The 12,342-nt window shown below is 34.1% G+C and overlaps 3 protein-coding genes across 3 annotated transcripts; 1 reads left to right on the forward strand and 2 right to left on the reverse strand.

Moving 5' to 3' along the window:
- The first annotated feature begins 409 nt into the window (after positions 1 to 409).
- Positions 410 to 2,700, forward strand: myl12.2 (myosin, light chain 12, genome duplicate 2). Its single transcript, XM_016543954.1, has 4 exons — positions 410 to 539; positions 1,106 to 1,313; positions 1,911 to 2,072; positions 2,235 to 2,700. The coding sequence occupies exons 2-4, from the start codon at positions 1,130 to 1,132 to the stop codon at positions 2,405 to 2,407; spliced, it is 519 nt and encodes a 172-aa protein (XP_016399440.1). The 5' UTR covers positions 410 to 539; positions 1,106 to 1,129; the 3' UTR covers positions 2,408 to 2,700.
- Positions 2,701 to 2,927: 227 nt separating this feature from the next.
- LOC107732557 (BAG family molecular chaperone regulator 1-like) lies at positions 2,928 to 6,521 on the reverse strand. The gene is made up of 7 exons (XM_016543916.1): positions 6,430 to 6,521; positions 6,002 to 6,127; positions 5,666 to 5,748; positions 5,473 to 5,586; positions 5,257 to 5,364; positions 4,658 to 4,720; positions 2,928 to 3,590 (listed from the first exon to the last, which is right to left on the reverse strand). The coding sequence occupies exons 1-7, from the start codon at positions 6,464 to 6,466 to the stop codon at positions 3,501 to 3,503; spliced, it is 621 nt and encodes a 206-aa protein (XP_016399402.1). The 5' UTR covers positions 6,467 to 6,521; the 3' UTR covers positions 2,928 to 3,500.
- Positions 6,522 to 7,380: 859 nt separating this feature from the next.
- Positions 7,381 to 10,402, reverse strand: LOC107732555 (charged multivesicular body protein 5-like). The gene is made up of 8 exons (XM_016543914.1): positions 10,255 to 10,402; positions 10,037 to 10,141; positions 9,023 to 9,069; positions 8,744 to 8,837; positions 8,324 to 8,395; positions 8,107 to 8,215; positions 7,933 to 8,048; positions 7,381 to 7,820 (listed from the first exon to the last, which is right to left on the reverse strand). The coding sequence occupies exons 1-8, from the start codon at positions 10,360 to 10,362 to the stop codon at positions 7,770 to 7,772; spliced, it is 702 nt and encodes a 233-aa protein (XP_016399400.1). The 5' UTR covers positions 10,363 to 10,402; the 3' UTR covers positions 7,381 to 7,769.
- Between the last annotated feature and the right edge of the window lie 1,940 nt (positions 10,403 to 12,342).

Below are 12,342 nucleotides of genomic sequence, written 5' to 3' on the forward strand. Positions count from 1 at the left end.
TTTCCACAGTTGGTTATTTATCTCATAAATACTCTCATATTTTGCCGGCAAAGGAAAATTCCAAAAGAAAACAGAGTGCATTCAAATTTAAGGATCGAAACTAACTTTACAACAGATAGTATATTGATATCTGATATATAAATTGTATTGATTATTACATAAATTAGCTTTATGTAATATAAAAAATCCATTACTTTAATTAAATTGATAACAGCTTAAATTTTTATTGAGCTAAATCGATTTAATTAAAGTAGAATTAAACTGACCTTAGCTAATATATAGAAACCATAATACAATAAACACCCGTTACCTTACTATAAAAACTGACTCATTTAGCAGTCATTTTGGCATTCTTCCTATTTGATCATTTGAACCTACCCCTACATGATAAGGCATGGGCTATTCCAGTCCCTGATCTGTCGACGGGACTTTCCCATTGCACTAATCTACAGGGGGGTCCTGTGGTGCGTTAATAACAAGCGTGGCAGCCGTTGTTTAGGTGTCCTGCCTTTTTTCTTTTCTTTTTTTTACCGGAATAGGTATGTGAATTTTTACTAAATTTACGGCATCAGTATCTCAGTATGCGTTTTATCTGACGTTATAGTTTTAGATTTGTATTACACACGACACAGACTACAAACAAGCCAGCTCCGTTGCTAGCTAGGTTAACGTTATTTGTAATTGTTAAGCAGCTTCCTGTCAACACAACAAGCTTTATTATTGACCATTAACTTAGTGCTTTTACAAAGACAGTATGTTTGAATGTGGACGAAGGAACTGAAATTATGTATCAAAATAAACATAACGTCAGCTTTAAAGAATTTAAGTACTCAGTTGTTGACTAGTTAACGTTAGCTAACGTTATTGGGCTGCTCAGCTAATATTAACGCAGTTAGCTAAACAAACTCATAACCACAGTCTTATACACACAGTGGTCTGTTTGTCTTAAAAGTATGTTGTTCAAAATTGTGCAAAATTCATTGTGGTTCACAATATGGTTGCTGAATGAGTTTTCGTCATTCTTTTTAATAGCTCATGTATTCGTATAATCTTTCCTGAAAGTTTATGTGCAAGCCTAACAAGCAATATGTCTCTATTATTTCAGTTTCAATAGGACAGAATTGTCAAAATGTCTAGCAAAAGGGCTAAGGGAAAAACCACCAAAAAGCGCCCCCAGCGGGCCACGTCCAACGTGTTTGCCATGTTCGACCAGTCCCAGATCCAGGAATTCAAGGAGGCCTTTAACATGATCGATCAGAACCGTGATGGCTTCATTGATAAGGAAGATCTGCATGATATGTTGGCCTCATTAGGTAAGGACAATATAGAACTGGCAAAGCAGAAAGGTTTTATCTTCTATCCTTGGCCCTTAATGACCCAGTTTCCTTCTAAAGGACATCACTTTCACTTTTTTTCTCATAAATACTTTTAAAAATATTAGCATAAACTGAGCTCTAAATAAAACTCAGTTTTTACTAATATTATATTTTTAATAGTATTTACAGAATTTTATAGAGGAAAGGTTAAGATAAGTCTTAATCAGATACAAGCTTTTTTTAATCTTCAGAAAAGCCATATATTGCCATTGTCATTTAGAGTTTTATGGCTTTCCTTTTTTTTCCCAGCTGTATGAGTTTCTTCTGCTGAACACAAAAGAATATGCTTTGAGCAGTTGATGGTCCCCTTTGACTTCCATGGTACTGTTTTCTATACTATGGAAGTCAGTGGCTACTGTAAACTGTTTGATTACCAACATTCTTCAAAATATCATCTTTTGTGCTCAACAGAATAAAGAAACTCGTACAGGTTTGGTGATGACAGAATTTTCATTTTTGGGTGAGCTGTCTCTTTAAAAGCTACATTTAATCAGATAAGAACTGCTTTTGACTGACAGGTTATTTCATTGGCAGGTAAGAACCCCACAGATGAATACCTCGAGGCGATGATGAATGAAGCCCCTGGTCCTATTAACTTCACCATGTTCCTCACAATGTTTGGAGAGAAACTTAATGGCACAGATCCTGAGGATGTTATCAAAAATGCATTTGCTTGTTTTGATGAGGAGGGGACGGGTAAGCATGATCAAAACACTGAAATAAAACAGCAATTAAGACTGGTGGTCTGTATAATTAGTCTGTCTGAATGACCAAAATTAGTTGAATATATGATGTATTTGATAAACATTTCTTAAGTTATTTTCAGTGTTGATAACCAGTTTGCCTCATTTGTCCTAGGTTTTATTCAGGAGGACTACCTGAGGGAGCTCTTGACCACTATGGGAGACAGGTTCACAGATGAAGAAATAGATGAGTTGTTTAGAGAGGCCCCTATTGACAAGAAAGGGAACTTCAACTACGTAGAATTCACTCGCATACTGAAACATGGTGCTAAAGATAAGGATGATTAGGACAAAGCCAAGCACTACTGAAACTAATGAAAACTACACTGTAACACTACAACATGTTTAACTGTCTTCTTTTCCCCACATTCATGGGATAGTGCAAAGGGATACATTAATCTGCAAGGCAAAATCATTTGACTGTACTCTTAAACAGTTTGCGTAGGCTTGTACATAACTATGAAATACATAGACATGTAATCTGTGGTAAACCTCAAAGTGAATGAATGCTGTTCTGGTATGTAAATGTTGAGAAATAAATTCTGGAATTATTCAGTGTAGCCTGGAGTTGCTGGATGTTTACACTTGTAATAAACAATTTGAAATAAGTCATCAAATTTTCATTACAGAATGTGGGACATTATACGAAAAAGTCAGTTTAGAGTTTCTCTCAACATTTCTTTACACTTAAAAAACAGGATTTTAGTATTTTAATTCATAATATCATTGAAGCCTAGTAGATTTAGAATTGTACAGAGCAGGACAAATTGCCAAATATTTACTGAGACGACACAAAAGTTGTCTTCAAATGTTTAATTTCTCTCAATAACTTGACAACAACATTTGAAACAGAAATTGATGGGGAAAACCACCAGTGGTTTGAAGCACCCTGAGATTTAATCATGATAAAAACAAAACAAGGACTATCAATTCTACAATCTTTTGCTTCGCACAAGTTCACTCTTTTCATAAATAACATTTTTACTGCACAAATTCGATTTATTGAATTTGATCATTTATGTTCGATCCTTTAAAAGGGTATTCTTCCAGCATCGTTTTTTTTCCTCTTTGATCAAAATAAGACTATGAATCCAACATCTGTCAGGCTAGATAAAGTTTAAAGAGAGAACAGTGTGGTCCAGATGGTCAAAACTCCCTAAACCTAGCCATAAGCATTTCCAACAACAATTAGCATGAAAAATCTAAACTCATAAGAAAACTATTTCAAAATGTTTCGAATGCTGCCTGTTCTTCTCTGTATAACAGGTGCATGTGTAGGTTGTGGGGTGTAGGCCAACTGCACCTCCAGTGCCAAAGCTCTCGGTGAGGTTCTTCATTTGCAGCACCAGTAACTACTGATGTCAGGAGTCTTAATTCATGATCATTCTGCTAAGGCTAAGTTTTTTGTCTGAATCTTAGCCAAGTGGTCTGATATTCCAGCTTCAATTTTGTCACACTGTGCTAAGAAACCCTGAGTATGAGGAAAATAAAGAGAACAATATTTAAGAAATCAAATAATGGCCATGGGTATGTTTAAGTCTAAGGTGCTTAATTAAAACCCAATATTAAAGGAATAGGTCACCTAAAAATTTACATTTACTCACCCTCAGGTCATCCAAGGTGTAATTTTATTTCTTCATCAGAACAGATTTGGATAAATGTTTCATTACATCACTTGCTCACCAATGGTCCTCTGCAGTGAATGGGTGCCATCAGAATGAAAGTCCAAACAGCTGATAAAAACATCACAATAATCCACAAGTAATCCACATTTTGTTTAGCAAAATGCTGATTAGAAAGCTTTCAACTTGAAACCATTGCTTCCTGCTAAAATACAAATAATCTTGCATTCGCCAGTGAAAAATTAATCTAGTCTGAATCATAAGAGAAATATACACGTATCAAGCACAAGCGAAAACTGTCCAAAACAGTTCTAAAAAATATGTTGGTTGATTTTGATGTGAGAGGACAACATGGGATGGACTTTTTCACTGGATGGATTATAGACTGGTATTTTGGCCAGAAGTGATGGTTTAAAGCAGTGTTTCCCAACCGGGGTGCCGTCTGTCGAGAGCAGGGGTGCCGCGTAATTGTTTTTTTTTTATATTTTTAAATTGCTAAAATGTTCAAAAAAGCAGTTATTATATCATATAAATTTCTGATGTCGCCAATAATTAGAGATGCACTGAAATTTCGGCTGCCGAAAATTAGTTCTCCGCTCAGGATTCACTTTCATGTGGTGTGACGCTCTGCGTATTATCCCGCTCTATGCGTGTTTGAAGGATTTGTTTCTTACAAACACGCAGCTTTTCACTTCACAACATGTAAATTGATGGACTGGAGTCGTGTTGATTACTTGTGGATTATTGTGATGTATTTATCAGCTGTTTGGACTCATACTGACGGCACCCATTCAATGGAGAGGATCCAATGCAAGTGAACAAACTCATCTCCATCTTGGATGGCCTGAGGGTGTGTACATTTTCAGCACGTTTTAATTTTGGGGTGAACTATTCCTTTAATAAGTCATAATCGTACCTGAACAGTTTTCTCAAGTCCTTTTTTCTTCATCCTGCAATCACTAAAACTCTCAGGCAAGTTCTGTAAATAATCAATATAAAAAGGCACAAATAAGCTTTACTGAGCAACGGTATTTAACTATATCCAATATACTATAATTTAAGGAACAAAAATATATAAATAATAATGATAAAAATAATCAGTTCACAATGAAACAACAGATCTTATCATCCTTACTGTGTCGCACATCTGAGCGTAACAGATTATCGGAAAAAGAAAAAAAGTCGGCGGGAACTTGATTTTATCCATCAGTTGTTGATTGGATTTTGAGATGTGGCTGTTGCACTCAAAAATGAATGTGAGCTTGGAGTCGATTGTGAAGGGACAGGGTTTAATCGACTAAATGATTGGAGAAGTCCAACATACGTCACAAGAGATAAGACTGTCATTTCACCGGAAGGCTGAGTTATAATATTGATTAAAAATTACAAGTTGAAAATTTAAAATTAAACATGCATGAATAAGTCTTTAATAGTAAGTTCACATGCATTTACAAAATAGATTTTCATTTCGTGATAACTTTAAGAAACAATATAACAACAATGAAAAACAATTACCATTCCATCTATTTCCTCTAAGATTTTCATGAACTGCTCAGCGGCAACTTTCACCCTGTGGTCCAGTTTGTTAAGAGCCTCAGCTTGCAACTCATTTGCAAGAAAACCCTGAAAATAATTCATTAAATTATAAAATGACCATATTGCCAAGCCTCTTATAACAAGTACAGTGTTCAAAAATAAAAATAAAGAGATTTTTATCCATGTCACACATACATTCTTCAGTCCTGTGAGTTCACCATCCACCTTCTCAAGCTTCTTGGCAGTTTGTTCCAATGACTTTTCAAGGTCTTTGAGCTTTTTAAGCTCAACTTCCTCCTCAGGGCTGTTCTGTAAAAATAAAGCAGCTTGTCAGACTCAGAAATAATTGCAGTTCTATCTGTATGAATTAATTAAAGACACATCTTACCCTCTTTCCAATCATCATCAGTTTACAACCCTGCTTTATTCCAAAGCTGGACAGAGGCTCCTCCATCTCCTTCAGTGATTTCCCTACAGCCAGAACAACATAACGTTACAATTCTAGTGATCCAGATATTCTTGCATTCAACAATACACTGTTACTGTTGCACTGGCACAGATTAATGATGCTTTTATTTCAAACACTGCATTGTTATGTTGAGTTCAACTAGTGATAATTACTGTAGTTTATATCCAAAACACAGGTGGCCATTTACAGTTGAGTAAGTATAACACAGGAAGCTGAGAAACACATGTGCCTGAAGCAGAGTATATACTGTATTACCTTTAAATATGACTTTCTGGGATGGTATTGGTACTCCCGTGGCTTCTGTCAGCGCCTCACACAAATCCTTTAACAGTGCTTCATGTCCATCCTGTGCTGTTAAAGTGATGTTGTGTTTGGTTGTGCCTGAGACAAGAACAGTCATTATCATAGACAGAACAAGACAGGTTTAATACTCAAAATTATTCAGAGCTAACCGGCACTGTATCTGCAAATCCAGCATTGACATTTACCACTTAACTAGCCGTAATTAGATGTAACTAATATTGAAATAAACGTCTGTGATTTAGAGGGATGTTCAGATCATTTACAGGTAGCTAGCTTCAAAACTGTCGAACCGTATAAAGCCATAATAAAAATACCGACTACATTTATTTTCGATATATCTTAACGTTTTAAAATGTAAAATGGTGGTCAGTTATCTTTACCACAAGCAACTGTCACTGTCATAGTGTTCTCCGCCATATCGGCACACTAATAGCTAACGCTTCACAACTTTACAGTGTGTTCACATGCAACCGGAAATGACGCGTGTGTGTACGTCACGCCCCTTTTCTGCGCCTCATCCATCGGTCCTTCTGTATTATTGTATTTACTCAAGAATAATTCGGAAGGATTTAGAAACCTGTATTAATAGAAAACCGGGATGTGTGGATTTCTATTTATTTATTTTTGGAAGAATGTAATTTTGGAATGCAAAAAAAAAAATCTACATTATGCAATTATTATTCATTTTATTAGGAAAATACCATATACGCAGGAAAAAGTGGGCTATACATAAACCTTTTGGAACAAACAAACAAAAAAACGCTGAAAATTTGATATTTTCTAGGTACTAAAATGTATGTTTTTTTGTTGTTGTTTTTTTTGTAGCAGCTAATCTTGTAAATAATGTGACTGTGTAATACCTCTTGTTCAATCTGTCTTTCTTCTGAAATGTGTTATTGCTGCATGAATAGCCCAATGGTTCCACAAAAATGTTTTCAAATACCACCATTTATTGCATCTCTCATAGACTCCAGTGATGCATTTCACATTTCAGAATATTTCACATCTTGATGCATATTCAATTCATTAATGAAGTTTGTTATCAAGAAAACCAGGTCATTTTTTTGGACTAGTTCATAGCTGCTCCACGCAAGTTCTTCATTAATGCTAATGCTACCCAGAACGATGGACTTGAAATACTTGATCAATGTCAACAATAATTCTGTCAACATTTCAACCAGCTTCAGAGTTCAGAGTGAAGCAATACACACTTCATCTTAACAAGAGCATAGAAATATAAAATGAATAATAATAATAATATGAGTTTATATGTAATATGTAACAACACTCAAGAGTGAGATTTTTATGTTTGTAATTTTTTGTTAAAATAAATAAATAAGTTTATTCAATAACTCGACTTTCCCAAACTGTTTGTATCTCCAAAGTTATCATCCAAAACTATTTTTGTTTGAACATGCATTAATAAAGAGGTATGTTCAGATACAAGGGAAAGTAGGTGATCCAAAATTCTGATTACTAAAGGATATGCCAGGAGTTTAAATTGGATATCTAAAAACTGTAATCTCGTCGGAATTTACTGGGTTATGGAAATCAGGCGAACATGTTTATATTACCAAATTCTAAATAAAACTAGAAAATCACGCTTCATGTACAATACCGTGTGCTAGACTGGGCAATGAATACAACACAGGTTCAATACCATCAGCACAAGAAAAACGTCCTCCACCAGTAAACAAAACACTGATCAGAGAACAGATTCTTATGTGGCAGGGATCTGTGGTAGGCCAAACTCATCGACCAGAACTCCATCCTGAGAGATACAAATACAAATATGCACTGAATAAATCACAAAGACAAATAATAACAAATTATAAGTAATATGAATATTTTGTCATTGACAATTTTATCTATGTAATCTGCACCTTATTGGTTTTAGTGTCACTGGGCATTCCTTCAGGAATGGAGGGTGCAGACGAGGCTTCATCTAAGTAAGAGCTGTCATCATCCAGCAGTAACTCATCTCCCAGAGCATCCAGCTCTGCAACAGAGAAAAAAGTGAAGCTCTCAGCTCCACACACACACACACACACAACTACCTGCTTCTAGCTCATCCTCATCGATCTCTGGTGTGCCATAGCTGCGACTCAGAGCTTCCTGCACCTCGTTAGCCTCTTCCATCATGTCCTCCAGTTGATCGTGCAGGTCCTATCAGTCACAAAGATTGGTAATGAAAAGTGTACATTATTTACCACTGATCATTCATCAAAAATATTGCTTAAAAACAGCTGATATCAAAATGATAAGTGTATATACTTCAATCTGATCCATCTTCACTTGTTTATATGCTTTCTTCATTTCTTTTGCCCCAATCTTCATAGCCTCCACCTACAAAAGAATAAAACATCTGTAGAATCTAACAGTTAAAATGAATAAATATGAATGAATAAATTTAATTAAATTAAAAATCCAATAATGCTGGGGAGAATATTGACACCAGCAAAACAGAATGACATTTTGGAAAGTTTAGAAATAAATTGTTTTAGAAAATATGGGGGGGTTGACTATGTATTATTGCATTTATTTATTTTATTAGGAAAATACCACATAAGAAGAAGTGGGATGTCAAAAATAAATAAATAAACATTTTATGAATTAAAAAATGAAATAAAATAAAAAATACAATAGTGCTGAGAATAATATAGACAGCTGTAAAGCTAAATAACAAAACTTTACTGTTGTTTTGGTGTCCCTCAAAGACTGGATAGTATAGTTGGCTTGTTCCATATTAAATGACTGCTGGGAAAGCTGATCTCTTTGACCTTCATACCTGCATAATACAGTGAAAAGAAAAGCAAAAACAGAATTTAACAATATTATTATAAAATATTTTATATCTTATAAATTTTATAAATATTTTATATCTTTTTAAATGTGAAATGGAAACATAATCTTAGATATTGAAATAAACATTTCACACATTACAAATTAATATTAGTACAGGGAAAAACTCACATTCTCTTTTGTTTTAGTACTCTCATCGCCTTCTGTTTCACTGCATTCTGTAAACAGATTGTTTATCTCACACTTACAGAACTGTGTATGATCAAACATTTTTAAACCACATTGAAAATCTGGGATTCAAAATCCCCAAAAAATAAATAAAGTAGATTTGTGAACTTGTGAAATTCTCAAGGTCAGATGATACACAAGGTGATCTATGGATCATCAGCTTTTACATAAACTTGTGGAGTTCATTAAGCTGAAATATAATATATAATATATATAATGAGAAATTGTAGGTGTCATTTCTTCAGTGTTGTCACATGAAAAGATATAATAAAATATTTACAAAAATGTGAGGGGTGTACTCACTTCTGTGAGATACTATATATATATTATATATATGTATTTGGCAACATTTCTCATTTTCATTTCGTTTAAATACTTTATATGTTACTAAAGTAACTAAAAGTAAAATAAATAAAAAATATTAAAAATAATTAAAAAAATTAATAAAAAATGACAAAAACAAAATGAATTTAACCTTAACTAAAATATATTTTAAAAAATCAAAATATTAATAAAAACTATAATATTGTCTTTATTTACACTGGCTCGAGTGCTGCTATCAGAGGGAGGACTTGCAAAACTAAGTCATTCATGTTAATTTTTCAATAAAAAAATTAATTTGATTCACAAGTTGTTGATAATGTTGATAACATTCCTTTTAATTTAAAAAAATTTATTGAAAAGGCAAAACAGACTTTTGGATCTCACTGTACAGCTGTCTGTGTAGACAGAATGAGAGACTGCAGCATTATTGCATGTTGACATGCAGAGGCGGACTTAACCATTAGGCAAAGGTAGGCGAGCGCCTTGGGCCCCCAAAAGCCAGAGTGAAAGGAACCTCAAGGTTATAAATGTGTGAAATTGTATAGGGCCCAATTCCTGTATTTTGCCTGGGGCCCCCAAATCACTAAATCCGCCCCTGTTGACATGATATCAACTCCAGTCTCTGATGCTCACTTTTGAGGGTCCATCCCTCATCTTTTTCATGTGGTCCTTATACTTCATTAGCTCTGCGTCGATTCTCGCTATTTTCTTATCGACTGACTCGATCCTCGTATCCACCTATAACGGGAACAGCACACAGCATCCACAGTACATCCATGTCTGACATGCAAACACCAATCAGGATGCTGCACTCATGTTCCGTGAGACAGTCACAACAATAGCCTACTTACATTGCCTATGCAGTCAGACAGGTTAGGAGTAGGCGTTTGTTTGCTCCGACCGAAAATTCGGTTCATTTTTAAACGGGACTGATACTTATTTGCTTTGTTAAGGTACATAAATACTGATCACAGTAAGCATGTTCCGGTTGGTCGTAGAATACACACCATAATAAAAGTCACTACTGAGCAGTATGATATTTTTCTGTTGGTTCCCACTGGTAAAGCTTTAGAAATTCCCTAAATTCAGTTCTTCTTATGTAGGCTATTGCTGTATATGTTTCTCTTTCGTCTCATTTTTCCCCCCTTGAAATTGTTTCGTCACATATTTTTTAAACCAGCCAATATAGGGAGACCAACGAATAAATAAATGGATTACCTACATTAATTGTTCATATAATGTATCGAAACATATATTAATTATTGCTACCATTGGCTTACTGTTATCAGGTTGATATATTTAATGATTGAAATGATATGATCATGATTGATTTTTTTTTTTTTTTGTATTTTGCTTTTTTTTTTTTATAAAATATTTTGATCAATGAGTTTTTAATTTCAGTTATCTATTAATTAACGAATTAATTATGTTTATTTACTGTAGATAATCTGAGAAATCTGACTGTTGCATTCAAAAAAAAATTTTTTTAATTTTATTTTTAGCAACATTCAGGTACATATTAACTTTCATGTTGATATAACCACAATGATGTAAATTACCCCATTTCAATTCAAAAAATGATGGAGAGTGTAAGCACAGACAAGTCATTTTCTCTCAGAATATATAGTAATTACACACCTCACAGATTCTATGGAAATGAATTGAACATGTTCCTTCACTAGAGCTGTTCTGACAAACAGATGTTTCACAATCTCACAGAGTGACCTTGAAGAGCTATGTTTATCCATGTCTACCATGACAACGTTAACACTTCATCAGACTTACCAAGAGCTAGATTTAACTGAGTACTGATAGGACTGTCTCTAAAAAGTGTTAATGTGCACATAATCCGACAAGGTACTGGACAACTCTGTAAAAAAAATAAAATAAATAAAAAAATAATAATAAAAAAACCTGTAATTTTCTGTTCTTTGAAGCCTACCATCATTTCAAGATCAACAAAGCATGGCGAATGATAAATACTGAATGCACCTTTACAAGGATTGTTCAAAAATATAAATTCTGTCATCATTTATTCATCTTCACGTCGTTCCAAAGTGAGGAATTTAGCAGAATGGTTCCTATCCACTTATAGTGTATTTGGAAATGAGCATTTGGACTACTAAATATCTCTTTTGGTGTTCCATGAAAGAAGGAAAGTCAATGAAATCAGAGTGGGAAAACTAGAATATATTTTGACTAATTAAACATTTATATAATCTTCAACTGATGTTTTATATTAATTCCATAACGTTTCATTAAACATATCACCAGTTTACAGAAAGAAAATCTCTTTTTTCTAAATTAAAGCTAGACGCAGTGTTCATTGATTTCAAGCCCTCATCATCATGGCATCCTCTATGACGTATCTGAGTTGTTCTCATTACTGACAAGCATCAAAGGTGTGGAAAAAAAGAATGTCTCTTGCCGTTTAATTTAGGCTATAAGATGCACAATAGGTTGCCATGGCGATACTGCCTTTGTTCTTTGTTCTTTGTGCCTTTGATACTTCTTTCATCTGGCTTTGTTGTCTTGTATGATTTTTCGGACAAATCGCAGTCATGATTGCTGAAAACCTCATAATTGACATCTCTGAACAGAACATGACTCATATCAACACTGATTCTTACAGTTCAATTTATTGACAATATAATTTTCAAATACAGGTAATATTATACAAGCAAGGTACAACTGATGGCATAGCAAAGCTCATTTCATTTGATTTCAAATGTTCAGAAATTGCACATATTGAAGCACAAGCTGAGAAAGAAAACTTGCTAGCACATTCAAAATCTATAATAGTGTACAAGCACATTACTGAAATTACAGTGGAACTTATAGAAGCTTCTCACACTCTGTGCTTCATTGTCCTATATCATACTATAAAGCATCTAAGATGACCAAATATTTGCAATAATGTCATATATATATATTGATTT

The sequence above is a fragment of the Sinocyclocheilus rhinocerous genome, unplaced genomic scaffold (genome assembly GCF_001515625.1).
Source record: "Sinocyclocheilus rhinocerous isolate Xijiao unplaced genomic scaffold, SAMN03320098_v1.1 scaffold1420, whole genome shotgun sequence".
Lineage (NCBI taxonomy): Eukaryota > Metazoa > Chordata > Actinopteri > Cypriniformes > Cyprinidae > Sinocyclocheilus > Sinocyclocheilus rhinocerous.

Coding starts and splice junctions, on each gene's coding strand:
- LOC107732557 (XM_016543916.1), bottom strand. CDS start 6,466: ATGGCGGAGAACACTATGACAGTGACAGTTGCTTGTG. Junction 6,128..6,429: donor GACAGTGACAGTTGCTTGTG/GTAAAGATAACT, acceptor TTCTTGTCTCAG/GCACAACCAAACACAACATC. Junction 4,721..5,256: donor TAGAGGAAATAGATGGAATG/GTAATTGTTTTT, acceptor GATTATTTACAG/AACTTGCCTGAGAGTTTTAG.
- myl12.2 (XM_016543954.1), top strand. CDS start 1,130: ATGTCTAGCAAAAGGGCTAAGGGAAAAACCACCAAAAAGCGCCCCCAG. Junction 1,314..1,910: donor TGATATGTTGGCCTCATTAG/GTAAGGACAATA, acceptor TTTCATTGGCAG/GTAAGAACCCCACAGATGAA. Junction 2,073..2,234: donor TTTTGATGAGGAGGGGACGG/GTAAGCATGATC, acceptor CATTTGTCCTAG/GTTTTATTCAGGAGGACTAC.
- LOC107732555 (XM_016543914.1), bottom strand. CDS start 10,362: ATGTACCTTAACAAAGCAAATAAGTATCAGTCCCGTTTAAAAATGAAC. Junction 10,142..10,254: donor TGTCTGACTGCATAGGCAAT/GTAAGTAGGCTA, acceptor TTCCCGTTATAG/GTGGATACGAGGATCGAGTC. Junction 8,838..9,022: donor GTACTAAAACAAAAGAGAAT/GTGAGTTTTTCC, acceptor TGTATTATGCAG/GTATGAAGGTCAAAGAGATC.